Source organism: Pagrus pagrus (assembly GCF_965226575.1).
Source record: "Pagrus pagrus genome assembly, chromosome: 10".
NCBI lineage: Eukaryota > Metazoa > Chordata > Actinopteri > Spariformes > Sparidae > Pagrus > Pagrus pagrus.
In genome coordinates, this window is record NC_140194.1 from 54,804 (window position 1) to 69,038 (window position 14,235).

Below are 14,235 nucleotides of genomic sequence, written 5' to 3' on the forward strand. Positions count from 1 at the left end.
TTTAACCAACTTCCTGACTAACGTCGTTGCTTATGTACAAAATGAACTACAACCTATTACAATCCACACTCCAATCTCTCCAGCTCTGACACTTCAACTGGAAATGTCACTGTGTTATCACCATCCTACAACCGGTAACTGCTTCAGCTACTTTCAGTCTTCACACATCAACTACACTTGAACTAAGCTTTACCCTTTGACTTGACATCCAAATACTAAAACCAATACTTCAGCTGCTTTCAGTGCTTTAACTCCGACTCCCAACATCACAAGCAAACAGTAATCATTTTAAGATATTTTAATTAATTTACCATGTTGAAACCAGCAGTTATAGTAAGCGATTACAATAAAGTCTTATTCACAAAAAGTGGCCTATTCTGTTATTAGTGTAGCTTTGAAATGTCATTCTTAAGAAGTTAGCTCCGACCGATCATCACAAGCCGATGCTGTCATGCTGTAGTTTTATATAGAAAAGTGTAGGGAAAAATACTTGAATATTTTGTGTACAGACTGTTGGAGATTTGGAGTGTAAAGAAAAGGAGAAAGCTGGTGATTCACACATCTGTCAGCAGCTGAATCCAGCCTGAACAATTTACTTCCTGATTTAATAACAGAGCTGCATCACATTCCTGCTCTCAGCTTCTGTTTACATCAAACTAAATCACAAAGTTTACTCTCTTTAAATTGAAACCCCTGTTTGTTACCGCAGGGCAGCTTCTGTCTGACTCACCAAAACTAAAAAAACACTGCAGTTCATATCACTCAGAACACTTCCTGCTGAGAACCAAAGCCTCAGGCTGACCTGTCTGTGCTTCTACTGAGTTTTACTGTCACAGCTGTTCGCTTGTGTCTCCTTTCTGAACAACATCAGGAAATAAAACAGCTTGACGAAAAAAGTTCAAAAATATCAAAATAGTAAAACTCTGTTTGCAGCTCAATTTTAATAACGTTTCACCTCTGTATCCAGCTCAGTGTTAATAAAGTTTCACCTCTGTATCCAGCTCAGTGTTAATAAAGTTTCACTTCTGTATCCAGCTCAGTGTTAATAAAGTTTCACTTCTGTATCCAGCTCAGTGTTAATAAAGTTTCACCTCTGTATCCAGCTCAGTGTTAATAAAGTTTGTACCTCTGTATCCAGCTCAGTGTTAATAAAGTTTCACTTCTGTATCCACCTTGGTGTTAATAAAGTTTGTACCTCTGTATCCAGCTCAGTGTTAATAAAGTCTGTACCTTTGTATCCAGCTCAGTGTTAATAAAGTTTGTACCTTTGTATCCAGCTCAGTGTTAATAAAGTTTCACCTCTGTATCCAGCTCAGTGTTAATAAAGTTTGTACCGTTGTATCCAGCTCAGTGTTAATAAAGTTTCACCTCTGTATCCAGCTCAGTGTTAATAAAGTTTGTACCTTTGTATCCAGTGTTGCAGACACAGATGGCTTGCTGGGAGTCGTCGCCACGGTAACAACTCCCTGCGAACTGCCGCAGGCTGCCAGGGCCGTCAGGACACATACAGGGACGACAGTGGTCACCTGACCCAAGCACTGGGTCACCATAGTAACCCTCAAGACACCTGAACAGAGGTGACAGAGGAAGTGATGTGGATAAGTTGACCCACATATTGACAAGTTGTCCTCAGACCTCTATAACTAGTCCTCAGACTTTTATAACTTACCATCAAACCTCTGTAACCAGTTCTCAAACCTCCGCAACTAGTCCTCAGACCTCTATGACTGGTCCCCAGACCTATATTACTAGTCTTAGAACCTCTATACCTATACCCCAGACCTCTATAACTAGTCATTAAAACTCTAACTAGTCCCAATACCTCTATAACTAGTCCTAAAACCTCAAACTAGTCTATAACTAGTCCTTATACCTCTATAACTAGTGATTCGACCCATATTACTAGTCATCAGACTTATGTCACAGTTGTAACTCACCTGTCACAGGTGTTTCCGGTGCTGTGGTCCCGGCAGTTAATGCATCGTCCAGTGTTGGGGTCGCACTCGTCAGCGTGTCCATTACAGGTGCAGGGTCGGCAGGTAGGGAAGCCCCAGTGACCCGGCAGACAGCGGTCACACTGCCGACCATACGCTCCAGGTACGCACACACACTGACCGGTCAGCTGATCGCAGAATGAACTGTGTGAACCCTGAGGGTCGCACGCACACACTGAAAACACACAAAACATAAACAGACAGTTTACACTGAAAATATATAACGTCATAATATCATCAGTTCATATTGATGATTATTATCAGTATGTATTGATGAATATTATCAGTATGTATTGATGACTGATCAATCAGGGTTCTGACCTCTGCAGCCGTTGGGTCCAAACTGGAATGTGGCCGGAGCACATCTGTCGCAGCTCCTGCCGACCACGTTTGGGCGACACTGACACTGACCGCCGCTGGGGTCACACACGGTGCTGAGGGAGCCTTGAGGGTCACACTGGCATTCTGGGAAATGGAGTTCAACAGAGGAGACGAGTTAGACAGCCAACAAGTTTCAACAGGATGAGAAAAAAAGTTGTCCTCCGCAGATCCTGTCTGAGAGAGTGCGACAACAGATTTATGAGCAGGAAGGTTGTTTGAGGAATGTGAAGAAGAAACCAGTCGAGTCTCGTTCAGGAGGTCGTTGAGTAGCGTGGTGGAAACATCGATGAGTGACGTCACTCAGAGATAAATAACAGCAGGAAAGAAATAGGAAGTACATTTTAATTAAAAAATGCACTTTGCATACTGAAACATACAGAGAAATAAAACACACACACTTGTTCAGACACGAATAGTATTTACACTCACATCCTGCCTGCAGACCATGTTGGATTGAAAACCTGTCAGCACACAGTCAGACATCAAAAAACTGCTCTACGGCTCTACAAGTAACTAAGTTAAATTATGTAAGATTTTGAGGTGTTTGTGCTTTTACTCCAGTATTGTATGCCACTTTATACCTCAGTTATTCAGTTGTGTAAGAAGTATATTTTATATTATTATTAACCATTTCATCACCGACTGCATTGCTCCACCTGTCTCAGTTGTTGTTGTAGTGTCACATGTCTATGGTGCAACAACACACCTGTAACATGACGCTCCATTATCAATGAAAGCTATTCTATAAACGGTACACATTACTATCATTTTATCGCCCGGGTCTCAGTGAACTATCATCAAATCCTCATCCTACAATTCTGTTCACACCTCAGAGACGATTATAAATTCAATACCAATTGATGAAGGCAATGACGCAATGAGGCAAATCCTCGTGAATCTTTTGAACGAACCACTGAAGATTGAATCTCTTCACTACCTGCAGAAGACAGAAACAGTTAGAGAGGAGCTGGTGAACGTAGTAGTAGCTTAAGAGACAGATATTTCCCTCAGGAGCAGCTGGAGACCAAACACAAGGCTAAAAGAGAGAGAAGTATGGACTGAGTTTCATCAGGTGACAGACACACGACTCTGCGTGGTCTTGATGTATCTGGGAAACTGCTGGAAGTGGAAATAAAAAACAGTTAGTAACTAACTACATTAAAATGATTCTCATCGCCTACATCACTGCTGCGCTGAGCTGGGTGCTTCCCTTGGGGAGTGTCGAGGTCTGAGGGTTAGGGGGTTAGGGCTAACCCCCTAACCCTAACCCGGACAGCAAACATTAGTCACAAGAAAATAATACAAGGTTCTGTTGGTTAGAACGAACCTTGGACAGATGGTGTGAGATTATCAAGGAAGAGTCAAATTCAAGGTGGACTGATGTACCTTTAGCTCCCTGATGCAACATGGCAGAGATGCTGAAGATAAAGTTTCTGCAGATGTCGGTCATCTGCGACTTGATGACGCTCTGACTGTTCTCCAAACAACGATAGCGCTGAAAAGTGTCCCAACCGCTGTTTCCGCTGGAGTCTCCACCCTCTGAGGCCGTGAAGATCTCCAGATTCTTACAGTGAGGCATCAACACAATCTGAGGATGAAGAAGACCACCAAACTGACTGAAAGCACTCTCTACATGTGATATCAGAGGGAGAAGTTTTTCCAGATTTTTAAACCTCTTTCACATGTAAATGTCACATGAAGGTCCCATGATTAAGATTCACAGTAAAGAAGTAAATCTGAGTTCCTATCATCACTCCCTGATCTCTGCCCAGCACACACAGCAGATTATTAAAGGCAGCAGGTCCTGGTCTGTATCTAATGACATTTGCTGTGGAAGTTATTATCGTCACTGCCATACCTCTGGTGTATGAGCTCTGCTAGGATTCATCAATGGGCTGAAAATTAATCAGCAACTTTGATAATTGATTAATCATTTCAGTAATTTTTCAAGCAACAACTCAAATCATTGTTTGGGTTAGGCTCTTCACTTCTTTTCTGTCTTTCTCTGGATAGTATCACAGTAAACTGAGTATCTGTGAGTTTTGGGGGTTTAACCCTATTTAAAGATGTGGGCTGTGGGCAATATGATGATGACTGACATTTATTTTGTGTCATTTTATATATCAAATGATTAATCCACTAAACGAGCAACAATCTGCAGATTAATCAATAATGTAACTAAATTGTAAGTCAGTTGTATTTCTATTCTCAGTATCCAAAGATAAGAGTTTCCTCACCGAGTCGATGAGTGTGTACGGAGACTGGACGTCACTGAGGGGCGAGTAGAGCGGCAGACTGAGGCGGACCGTGTAGTTCAGACCAGATTCAAAACAAACCGGTCTGGGAAGGACCACGTACCTGAGGGGACAGACGGGAAACAACAAAAACTCACATTAGGTGTCTCACATTAGAAGAAAAATGATTTTTCCAGACAAAAATTAAAGATTCACAGTCAGCCAGCTGACAAACTACCACAACAGTAACACCAACTAACTAACAGAGACTCCAAGAGGACACAATGCAGTGATTCAATCAAAGTGTTATCTGTTCTAATCTGATCCTATCTGAAGTAATATGACAGCTGAGATCTGTAGTTACGCGAGTCTGACTGAGTCTACCACTGTCTGTGTCTGCAGGAAGGATGGGAAAATAAATTGTGGTGTTCTTTACAAATGTAAATGGAAAACTTAAAACAAGACGTTACAGATTATGTTAAGAACATGACTCATATCTCAGGCAACAGACAAACATCACGTCTGAAGTCTTAGTATTATTGACCTTCATGTTTGATCAAGCTTTGGCTGCATGCATGTAAACAGTCCATGTGAAGAACAAAGGAGTCCAAAACCGAACACATAGGCTGAAATAAAACTTCAGCTATCGACTGACGATGACACGCCACTGACTGTTACCCCCAGAGGCTACATTCTTGTCAGGAGATAGCCGATGGGTTTCAACATTGCAGCATCCTAACCGTCACTCAACACACTTTAATGGAAATGAAATACCAAACAGACGATGACCTTCAAACTTAACTCCTGGTTCTTTCCTCCAAAAATCGTCTCTGATTAATCAGGAGTCAACTCAATGAAAGAAGCAGCCTTTTAATTAACTATTCCTGTCATCGGTAGTGATGATACCCAACGTACAACAGCATCAAACAAGAGCACAAAATCAGAATAAAAAACATTTCAAGTGTCTCACTTGACTTGAAGGACTTTAATTTTCTGAGAAAATCATCCTGGAGTATTGTGACCAGTTCAATATCATATCAATATGAACCACAGTTATCAATAATGAGCTCCTCTGTCTTACTAACATGCGTCAGACTTGAACCATAAAGACCTTCATCTTCATCAAACAACCAGAAAAATATCAGAATCTGCTAAATGTTACCGTGAGCCAGGGTGAAGTGAGATCATCTGGTTGTCGTCATCCGGCACAGTGTTGACACAGCGACTGTCTGCTGTGATTGGTCCAGGCCTCATCACTGTCATCAGAACCTCCTCCCATTGGTCAGGCAGCTGCATGAATGAACGTGTGGTTTCATGTATGTTTTTCTTCTTTTTCCTTAACTTTTTAGAAGTATAACTTCTGCTCCATTATCTTTTTACTTACGTCTCTGTCAGATCTCCAGCTTTGTGTCTGTTTAGCAGAAGTTGTGTTTAACTGTCACAACAGAAGAGACTATGGTTTCGTCCAGCTGTGATAACTGGTTGTAAAATTATTTTATGACATGATCAAATCTACTTTTAGAGAAAAGAACTGAACAATGACATAATTTCCTTCTACAATCAGAGAGGTAAACTTTGGATGATGGCTAGACATTGGTCATAATGTTCATATTGATGTGAATCAGAGAGGACTGATCTCTAGTTTCTACTGAAGTGAATTATGTCTTATCTAACACTCAAAGGCTTTCGTCTGATTTAAATTCGATATTGTGAGCGCGATGGCTGCTGGGAGGACCTACACCTGCCGACAGCGTCCTACCTGAGGCTCGTAGCGGATGAGGATGTCATACTCCATAGAGTGGGGGATGTTGTCCACGGTGAACTCCAGGAACGCCCCCTCTGGGACGTTGACCAGACCGATACCTGTCCAGGTGGGGCTGCGGTCCAGAGGGTGGGGCCTCGGGACAACCGTCACTCCCTAAAGAAACGAGATGAAGACATGAAGACATCTAGAGAACTGGTTGGTTTGTGTTAGAGACAATAAAATAATATCAGCAGCATTAACACAGATGCTGAAATAAATGATTGGTGTAACAAGCAGCGGTCATGTTGATCCTCTTTATAACCCAGGAAGTTTATCCAACAGAACACTGCTCAAAAATCAACTTCAAAAGAAAATCAGAGACTTTAAAATGAGTGTTCAGTTTCAGAACCTGGCAGCTGTATTTTGTACAAGTTACTGATTGGCTGACTGATTTTTTGAGCACTGAACTAGTTTCTGAGAAAAAGTCAAATCATGAATAATTTAATTTGCATCATGAACATGAAATTAAATTACTCATGAACAGCTCGATAAAGTTGGACTTTAACTGTATTTATTAGATGCAATACTTTAGTCTGTTTATATTGTTTGATGCACTGTTGTGTTATGTGTGTCTTGTAAGGTGTCCTTGAGTGCTTTGAAAGGTGCCTTTAAATAAAATGCATTATTATTATTAGCCTGACTGACAATGTGTTTCTTTAACTGTTGATCTATAATGACAAACATTTTTCAACAGTTTGAAGTCCGACTCAAGTTCTGTCTTTGTAAAGCAGCTAAAAGGAGCCGTACCATACACCCCACAGGAAGTCAGCCATTTTGAATTTACTGTGTCATTTTCTTCTAGAGAATCGACCATATTGAGCTTCTAAGCATGTAACAGTAGAGAAGTTAAACTTAAACCAAGCTATTGTAATCTGGCTGAGTGGAAGCAGAAACAGCAGTGGACCAAGTACTGAACCCTGTTGAACGTCACATATAAATGTAATCAGAGTTTTAAACATGCCCTCCATGCCCTCCCTGTTTTTCCAGAAATGGTAAAATACAGAAATTTCCAGGTTTTGACTTCATCCAGTTTGGATTTAAGGGGTCTTCTTTGGTTTAGTGGTAGAAGTTTTATTTTTTGTCATTCTTGACCTTCAATGTGTTAAATATCTTTCCCTGACATAAATTACCTTCCACAGAAAAAAATAGTTTGTCAGAGGGAAAAGAGAAAAAAAACTCCCAGAACAAAATCTTTGAGGTGATAAAAGCTCAAGGGTCAAAGGTTAAAAATGTGACTTACAGGTCCAAACTTGGCGTCCTCGGCTTCATACGTGTAATGATCCAGAGCGATGAAGTAGAATCCAGACTCCACCTGATCACAGCGACGACCAAACATGTGATCTCTGCATACGCACTGACCGCTCACCTGATCACACCTGCAGGAAGACAGGAAGTGGAAAAATTTAGAACTGAAGAAAAACTTAAACGGATCAAACAAACAGGAAGGAAACGTGTCAGAAACACTGAAGAAGTAAAACAGCACACTTTAATATGTTTCATTGGGTTATTTGACATGTTTGCTCCGTGGAGGCCTTTCCTGTTGCTATTGTAGGGTTAATGTAGCAACCCATGTTTGTTACGCCTGTTTGTCCTGCATCGTGTAGCTGTTAGCTGTCTGTTAGCTGTTTGTTAGCTGTTAGCAGTTGGTTAATTGTTTGGTAGCTGTTAGTTAGCTGTTTTTTTTTAGCTGTTAGCAGTTTGTTAGCTGTCATCAATTAGGACTCAGAATGTTCCAAACATCAATCTAATTAACTGATATTTGATTTTTTCTCTGTCTGTGCTTCGTCCTGTGATCTGTAGTTTAAGTTCCTCATTTTGTTTTTGTGGTGCAGTGAAACAAATAGTTTGTACAAAATCTTTGTCTTTATAGAAGTAGATTAAGGTTAACGCTGTTAATAAACGTTCTTTGTTATCTTCACAGTCAGGACTCGAGATGAAAAACTCACAGAGTGGTACAGAGTACAGTTAGCAGTTAGCTATTAGCATTAAGCAGTTAGCAGTGATTTGGATGTGAACTCACTGGTTGTTTAAGGCTCCTCCCAGGTCACAGTCACATGGTCTACAGCCATCCATGTCGTTACTGAGACCCCAGTGCTCAGGCTGAAAACACACACACACACACACACACACACACACACACACACACACGAGACGTGTCATTAAGTAGTTTTCTGACTTTCCGCTCGTTTAAAGCTGCGAAAGGATGTTATTCTGGCTTTTATCTCCTCCACACACTCACACTCGGACACAGTCACTCACACTCACACACACACACACACACACACACACACACACACACACACACCCAGGACCAACCGCAGTTTCTGTCTGATTCCAGCCAGACCAGTTAAAGATTCAGGAATGTGAGCTCATTGGCTGATTAAACCTCTGCTCTGATGTCATTGGCTGTTTTGTAACCACCGTAACTGTGTCATATTTCTCACCACACACTGGTCACAGTCTCTTCCGGTCACCAGACGTTTACAGAAACAACTTCCTGTTTCACTGTCGCATGGATTTCCTCCAGGAAGTGTTCCCACAGGACTGCAGGTACAAGCTGAAACACAGTACAAATACACACAATGACTGCAGGTAAAAGCTGAAACACAGTACAAATACACAATGACTGCAGGTACAAGCTGAAACAAAGTACAAAATACACACAAGGACTGCAGGTACAAGCTGAAACACAGTACAAATACACACAATGACTGCAGGTACACAGTGAAATGCAGTAATAATACATACAAGTCATTGTGAAGTGTTGTGTAGTCATTGTGTAGTGATGTGTAGTCTTTAAGAAGTGTTGTGTAGTCATTGTGTAGTGTTGTGCAGTCTTTGTGAAGTGTTGTGTAGTCGTGTAGTCTTTGTGAAGTGTTGTGTAGTCGTCGTGTAGTCTTTATGAAGTGTTGTGCAGTCTTTGTGAAGTGTTGTGTAGTCGTCGTGTAGTCTTTATGAAGTGTTGTGAAGTCATTGTGTAGTCATTGTGTAGTGTTGTGTAGTCATTGTGTAGTCTTTGTGTAGTGTTGTGTAGTCGTCGTGTAGTCTTTGTGAAGTATTGTGTAGTAGTGTAGTGTAGTGTAGTCGTTGTGTAGTCTTTATGAAGTGTTGTGAAGTCATTATGTAGTGTTGTGTAGTCATTGTGTAGTCTTTGTGAAGTGTTGTGTAGTTGTGTAGTTAAGTGTTGTGTAGTCGTTGTGTAGCCTTTATGAAGTGTTTTGAAGTCATTGTGTAGTCATTGTGTAGCGTTGTGTAGTCACTGTGTAGTCTTTGTGAAGTGTTGTGTAGTTGTGTAGTGAAGTGCTGTGTAGTCGTTGTGTAGCCTTTATGAAGTGTTGTGAAGTCATTGTGTAGTCACTGTGTAGTGTTGTGTAGTCATTGTGTAGTCTTTGTGAAGTGTTGTGTAGTTGTGTAGTGAAGTGTTGTGAAGTCATTGTGTAGTCGTTGTGCAGTCTTTGTGTAGTGTTGTGTAGTGAGGTGTTGTGTAGTCATCGTGTAGTGTTGTGAAGCGTTGTGTCGTCCTGTAGTGAAGTGTCGTGAAGCGCTGTGTCGTCCTGTGGTGAAGCGCTGTGTCGTCCTATAGTGTAGTGTTGTGAAGAGTTGTGTCGTCCTGTAGTGAAGTGTTGTGTAGTGTTGTGTCGTCCTATAGTGTAGTGATGTGAAGCGTTGTGTCGTCCTGTAGTGAAGTGTTGTGAAGCGTTGTGTCGTCCTGTAGTGAAGTGTTGTGAAGCGTTGTGTCGTCCTGTAGTATAGTGTTGTGAAACGTTGTGTCGTCCTGTAGTGTAGTGTTGTGAAGCGTTGTGTCGTCCTATAGTGAAGTGTTGTGTAGTGTTGTGAAGCGTTGTGTCGTCCTATAGTGTAGTGTTGTGAAGCGTTGTGTCGTCCTGTAGTGTAGTGTTGTGAAGCGTTGTGTCGTCCTGTAGTGTAGTGTTGTGAAGCATTGTGTCGTCCTATAGTGTAGTGTTGTGAAGCGTTGTGTCGTCCTGTAGTGTAGTGTAGTGAAGCGTTGTGTCGTCCTGTAGTGAAGTGTTGTGTAGTGTTGTGAAGCGTTGTGTCGTCCTATAGTGTAGTGTTGTGAAGCGTTGTGTCGTCCTGTAGTATAGTGTTGTGAAACGTTGTGTCGTCCTGTAGTGTAGTGTTGTGAAGCGTTGTGTCGTCCTATAGTGAAGTGTTGTGTAGTGTTGTGAAGCGTTGTGTCGTCCTGTAGTGTAGTGTTGTGAAGCGTTGTGTCGTCCTGTAGTGTAGTGTTGTGAAACGTTGTGTCGTCCTGTAGTGAAGTGTTGTGTACAGTGTCGTACCCCTGCAGCCTTCAGGCGTGTCGCTCAGCCCGTAGGTCGCCTCCCTGCAGCGCTCGCAGCGTTCTCCCTCCACGTTGACTTTACAGCGACACTGGCCGGCGATCAGTCCAGCTCGAACGTCCGTCAGACCGTCACAGATTCCTCCGTTCAGAGAGCCCAGAGGGTCACAGTTACAGGCTACGGAAACACACGCAGGACAAAATTGGATGAAGGCGGAAAATAAAAAACGTGGATCCACACGCAGTTTAGGGGAAAATAAAGACAACTAAACTGTTTGGTAAATGGTCTTGCATTTCTATAGCGCTTTTCCAGTCTACTGACAGCTCAAAGCGCTTTACAATACTTGGCACATTCACCCATTCACACACACATTCACACACTGATGGCGGAGGCTGCCATGCAAGGCGCCAACTGCTCATCATCAGGAGCAATTTGGGGTTCAGTATCTTGCTCAAGGACACTTCGACATGTAACTGAGAGGAGCCGGGATTCGAACCAGTGACCTTCCGATTACTAGACGACCCGCTCTACCTCCTGAACTACAGCCGTTTTACTGATGTATCTCTCTGAAGACGTATATTTTTACAGCTTGAACATGTCCAGTTCACATCTATACACTCCCATATATCAATCAGACACTCTGGTCTTGGTTCACACAGATCAGACAGTCTGGACTCAGGCGGTCTGGACTCACGTTGGCAGATGTTGGGATCTCTGACGTCTCTCTCTGGATGTTGGTAGTAAAACGGTTTACACTGTTCACAGTTGTGTCCGGCGCTGTTATGACGACAGTCGTCACAAACTCCTCCGCTGACGTTTCCTGAAGCCTTGAACACGGCTATGTCGAAGTGACACGAGTCTGAGTGCTGGTTACAGTTACACTCTGAGAAAAGACGAGATTCAGTCAGCCAACACATCGACACAGTTCAAGTTTATTTAATATATTAACCGACTGTTGTTTCATCTGCAACAGTTGATTATGATTAATATTAATTCCTAAGAACAAACTGAAACCTGAAGTGACACATTTTATTTTGATGTCAGATTTTAAAGCAGCAAATATCTGAGCTGTTTCAGGATCCATTCAGACCATCAGGTTAGTACTGCTATCAAAAGTTTTAAACTAGTTTTAGTCCACTGGAACCCAATGGAGACCAGTAGAGACCAGCAGACAGCAGCAGAAACCAGCAGAAACCAGTATGGACTCACTCTTGCAGGCGTTGGTGTTGCGTCCCTCAGCTGGCCTCCACGGCAGGTCGTGGTGGAAGTCCTGACACTGTTCACAGTTCAGACCTTTAGTGTTGTGGTTACACATGCAGTGACCGTGAACCTGAACACACAAAACACACAAACTCACACATACGCACTAAATCTGATCAACTGTCACAATAATCAATCAATAGATATTGATCGATAGTGATATTGGGATCTGTAATTAAGTTTTCATGACTTTAAACATTATGATCAACTGAAAACTGTCATCAGTGGTTTTCTCTCAAAAGTAAGAACTGTGTTTCTGCTTCCACTGAAGAATAAAGTCCAACACAGAATCAAAACAGAATCTGGACCGAAAGAACAGCAACAGCTGCCCCCTTCAATACTGCACCGCCCCTTAAATACTACCACGCCCCTTTGATACTGCCCCGTCCCAATCAGGACTCACCATGCCCTCTCTGGTCTCCCCTGTTCCATGGATGGGGGCGCACTCAGAGGCGTGTCCGTAGCAGAAGCAGTTTCCTCGGACCACCATGTCGTAGATGGCGTAGTAATACTTCTCTTTGATCTCCATACGAGAGTCCAGCAGGTTATCTCCCAGTGTGTGAAGTTTAGTGAACTTCACCCGCAGGTTTGTGATTTTCAACATGTCTGAACAGAAGGTCAATAACAGGTGATCAATGATAGCTCAAAAGGCTAGCTCAACAATAGTCCTGACAGATTGGTGTAAGGAGACTTACTCTGGATTCTGGGACTATAGGGATCATCAATCTTGAACGCCGGGTCCAGAACTCTGAAAATCACCTGATAAAAACAAACAGATAATTGACGAGATTATCCAACTTTCTCATCAGGTGTGTGATGCCATCATTTCCTGTTTAAGACAGTGGTTACCTCTCCTTCAGTGGACGGCTCAATGTCAGAGTAACGTGAGTCACATATGACATCATCGACTTTGTGCATTGGACCGTGGGAAACAGACGGGAAGGAGGTCTCGCAGTCGTAGGCGAAGTAACGATAAACCTGCCAGTTCTTCCCAAAATCAGCTGATCGCTCAATCACCATGGCAGCAGGTCGAAACGTCTAAGGGGACAGAATGATGTCAGAAAACGTTAAATATCATCCGAAGGTTCTACCTATCCCACCGAGAATCAACAACAGAACAAATAAAGAATGTCTGAACAGTGTTGTATCAATGTTTAAGTCTACCCTGCAGATCTTTGTACAGTAGTACAACAAACATTGTCTCATCCTCAACACAAAAGACTTGGTGTTTGACCTCAAGACTCTCTGTGACCACTCACCATCACCAGGTACCTGGCCATTCACACTTATTACAAACTACTGTTCCAGGTCCATGTCGTCTACTCCTGGCTGCAGCAGAGGCTGCTGTTCCTCAGAAGACTCAGGACCTCTGATGTCAACCAGGAAAAGCAGCTTCTGTTTTTCATGCAGTAGTGGAGATCTTCCTGTCTTATACTATCTCTGATGTTGATGAAGGGTCTCAGTCATCCAGGTCATGGTAATTCTGAGTGCTGTATTGTAGTTAACTGGACTTGTTTCAGTTTCTTGAAGATGTTTCACCTCTCATCCAAGAGGCTTCTTCACTTCTAACTAACTGGAGTAGACTGTAGAGTCACTAAACTCTAATCTATTAATCTATAATATGCAGAGTGTTGTATTGTGGGATTGTTTAGCAGAAAGAAGTAAACATGGTATTGACACAATACTATATTTATGCACAAATATAAACAGGAAATGATTTCAGACACAGCTAGTGTCTATAGAGGAGTCTGACCAATCAGAACAGTGTTTATATTCAGTGTAAAGTTGACACTGTTGGCAGTGATCAGCTCCCACACTGTGTGTACCTGTGTAGAACTCACCTTGAAGGTCATGATGAGATGTGTGAAGTGAAACTCGGCCTCCAGGTTTAGCTGGATGGTAACATTCTCCAAACCTTCAGACAGGAAAACATCAGACAGTCATGCCAATTTATAACTGGAATGGCACTCAGTAGAGCGCATACCACCGCAAAGGCCCAACAGTCCCCTTTAATTAAATTGAGCCTAATCTGATATCAAGCTCAAACTCAAGCCCATTCCTAACTTTGAACCACTCATAACTACTGAATCCTATAATTTCACTGTTTGTCAACTGGACTGGATATGATGGGGCCTCTTCCAGAGAGTGCCATCAATACATGTTAGTGATGCTAGACTATGTTGCTCACGACCCTGAGGCAGTGGCCTTGAGGAAAGCCTCAGCCAAGCAAATGAAAAGGACGTTTTCCTCCTCCGCAGTAGAGT

General features: G+C 42.4%; 1 protein-coding gene across 1 annotated transcript in view; it reads right to left on the reverse strand.

Annotated features, from left to right (window-relative positions):
* The window catches only part of lamb1a (laminin, beta 1a), a 35,526-nt gene that overhangs the window by 15,537 nt on the left and 5,754 nt on the right, over positions 1–14,235 (reverse strand). Inside the window, exons 5-21 of the mRNA XM_084365403.1 lie at positions 13,813–13,886; positions 12,821–13,009; positions 12,667–12,730; positions 12,375–12,577; positions 11,921–12,041; positions 11,406–11,594; positions 10,712–10,888; positions 8,858–8,970; positions 8,434–8,513; positions 7,654–7,789; positions 6,369–6,527; positions 5,772–5,899; positions 4,613–4,733; positions 3,762–3,963; positions 2,316–2,459; positions 1,938–2,169; positions 1,404–1,567 (exon numbers count right to left, since the gene is read on the reverse strand). Coding sequence (XP_084221529.1) covers positions 1,404–1,567; positions 1,938–2,169; positions 2,316–2,459; positions 3,762–3,963; positions 4,613–4,733; positions 5,772–5,899; positions 6,369–6,527; positions 7,654–7,789; positions 8,434–8,513; positions 8,858–8,970; positions 10,712–10,888; positions 11,406–11,594; positions 11,921–12,041; positions 12,375–12,577; positions 12,667–12,730; positions 12,821–13,009; positions 13,813–13,886 — 2,496 coding nt within the window. The remainder of the gene's footprint in view (positions 1–1,403; positions 1,568–1,937; positions 2,170–2,315; positions 2,460–3,761; positions 3,964–4,612; positions 4,734–5,771; positions 5,900–6,368; positions 6,528–7,653; positions 7,790–8,433; positions 8,514–8,857; positions 8,971–10,711; positions 10,889–11,405; positions 11,595–11,920; positions 12,042–12,374; positions 12,578–12,666; positions 12,731–12,820; positions 13,010–13,812; positions 13,887–14,235) is intronic.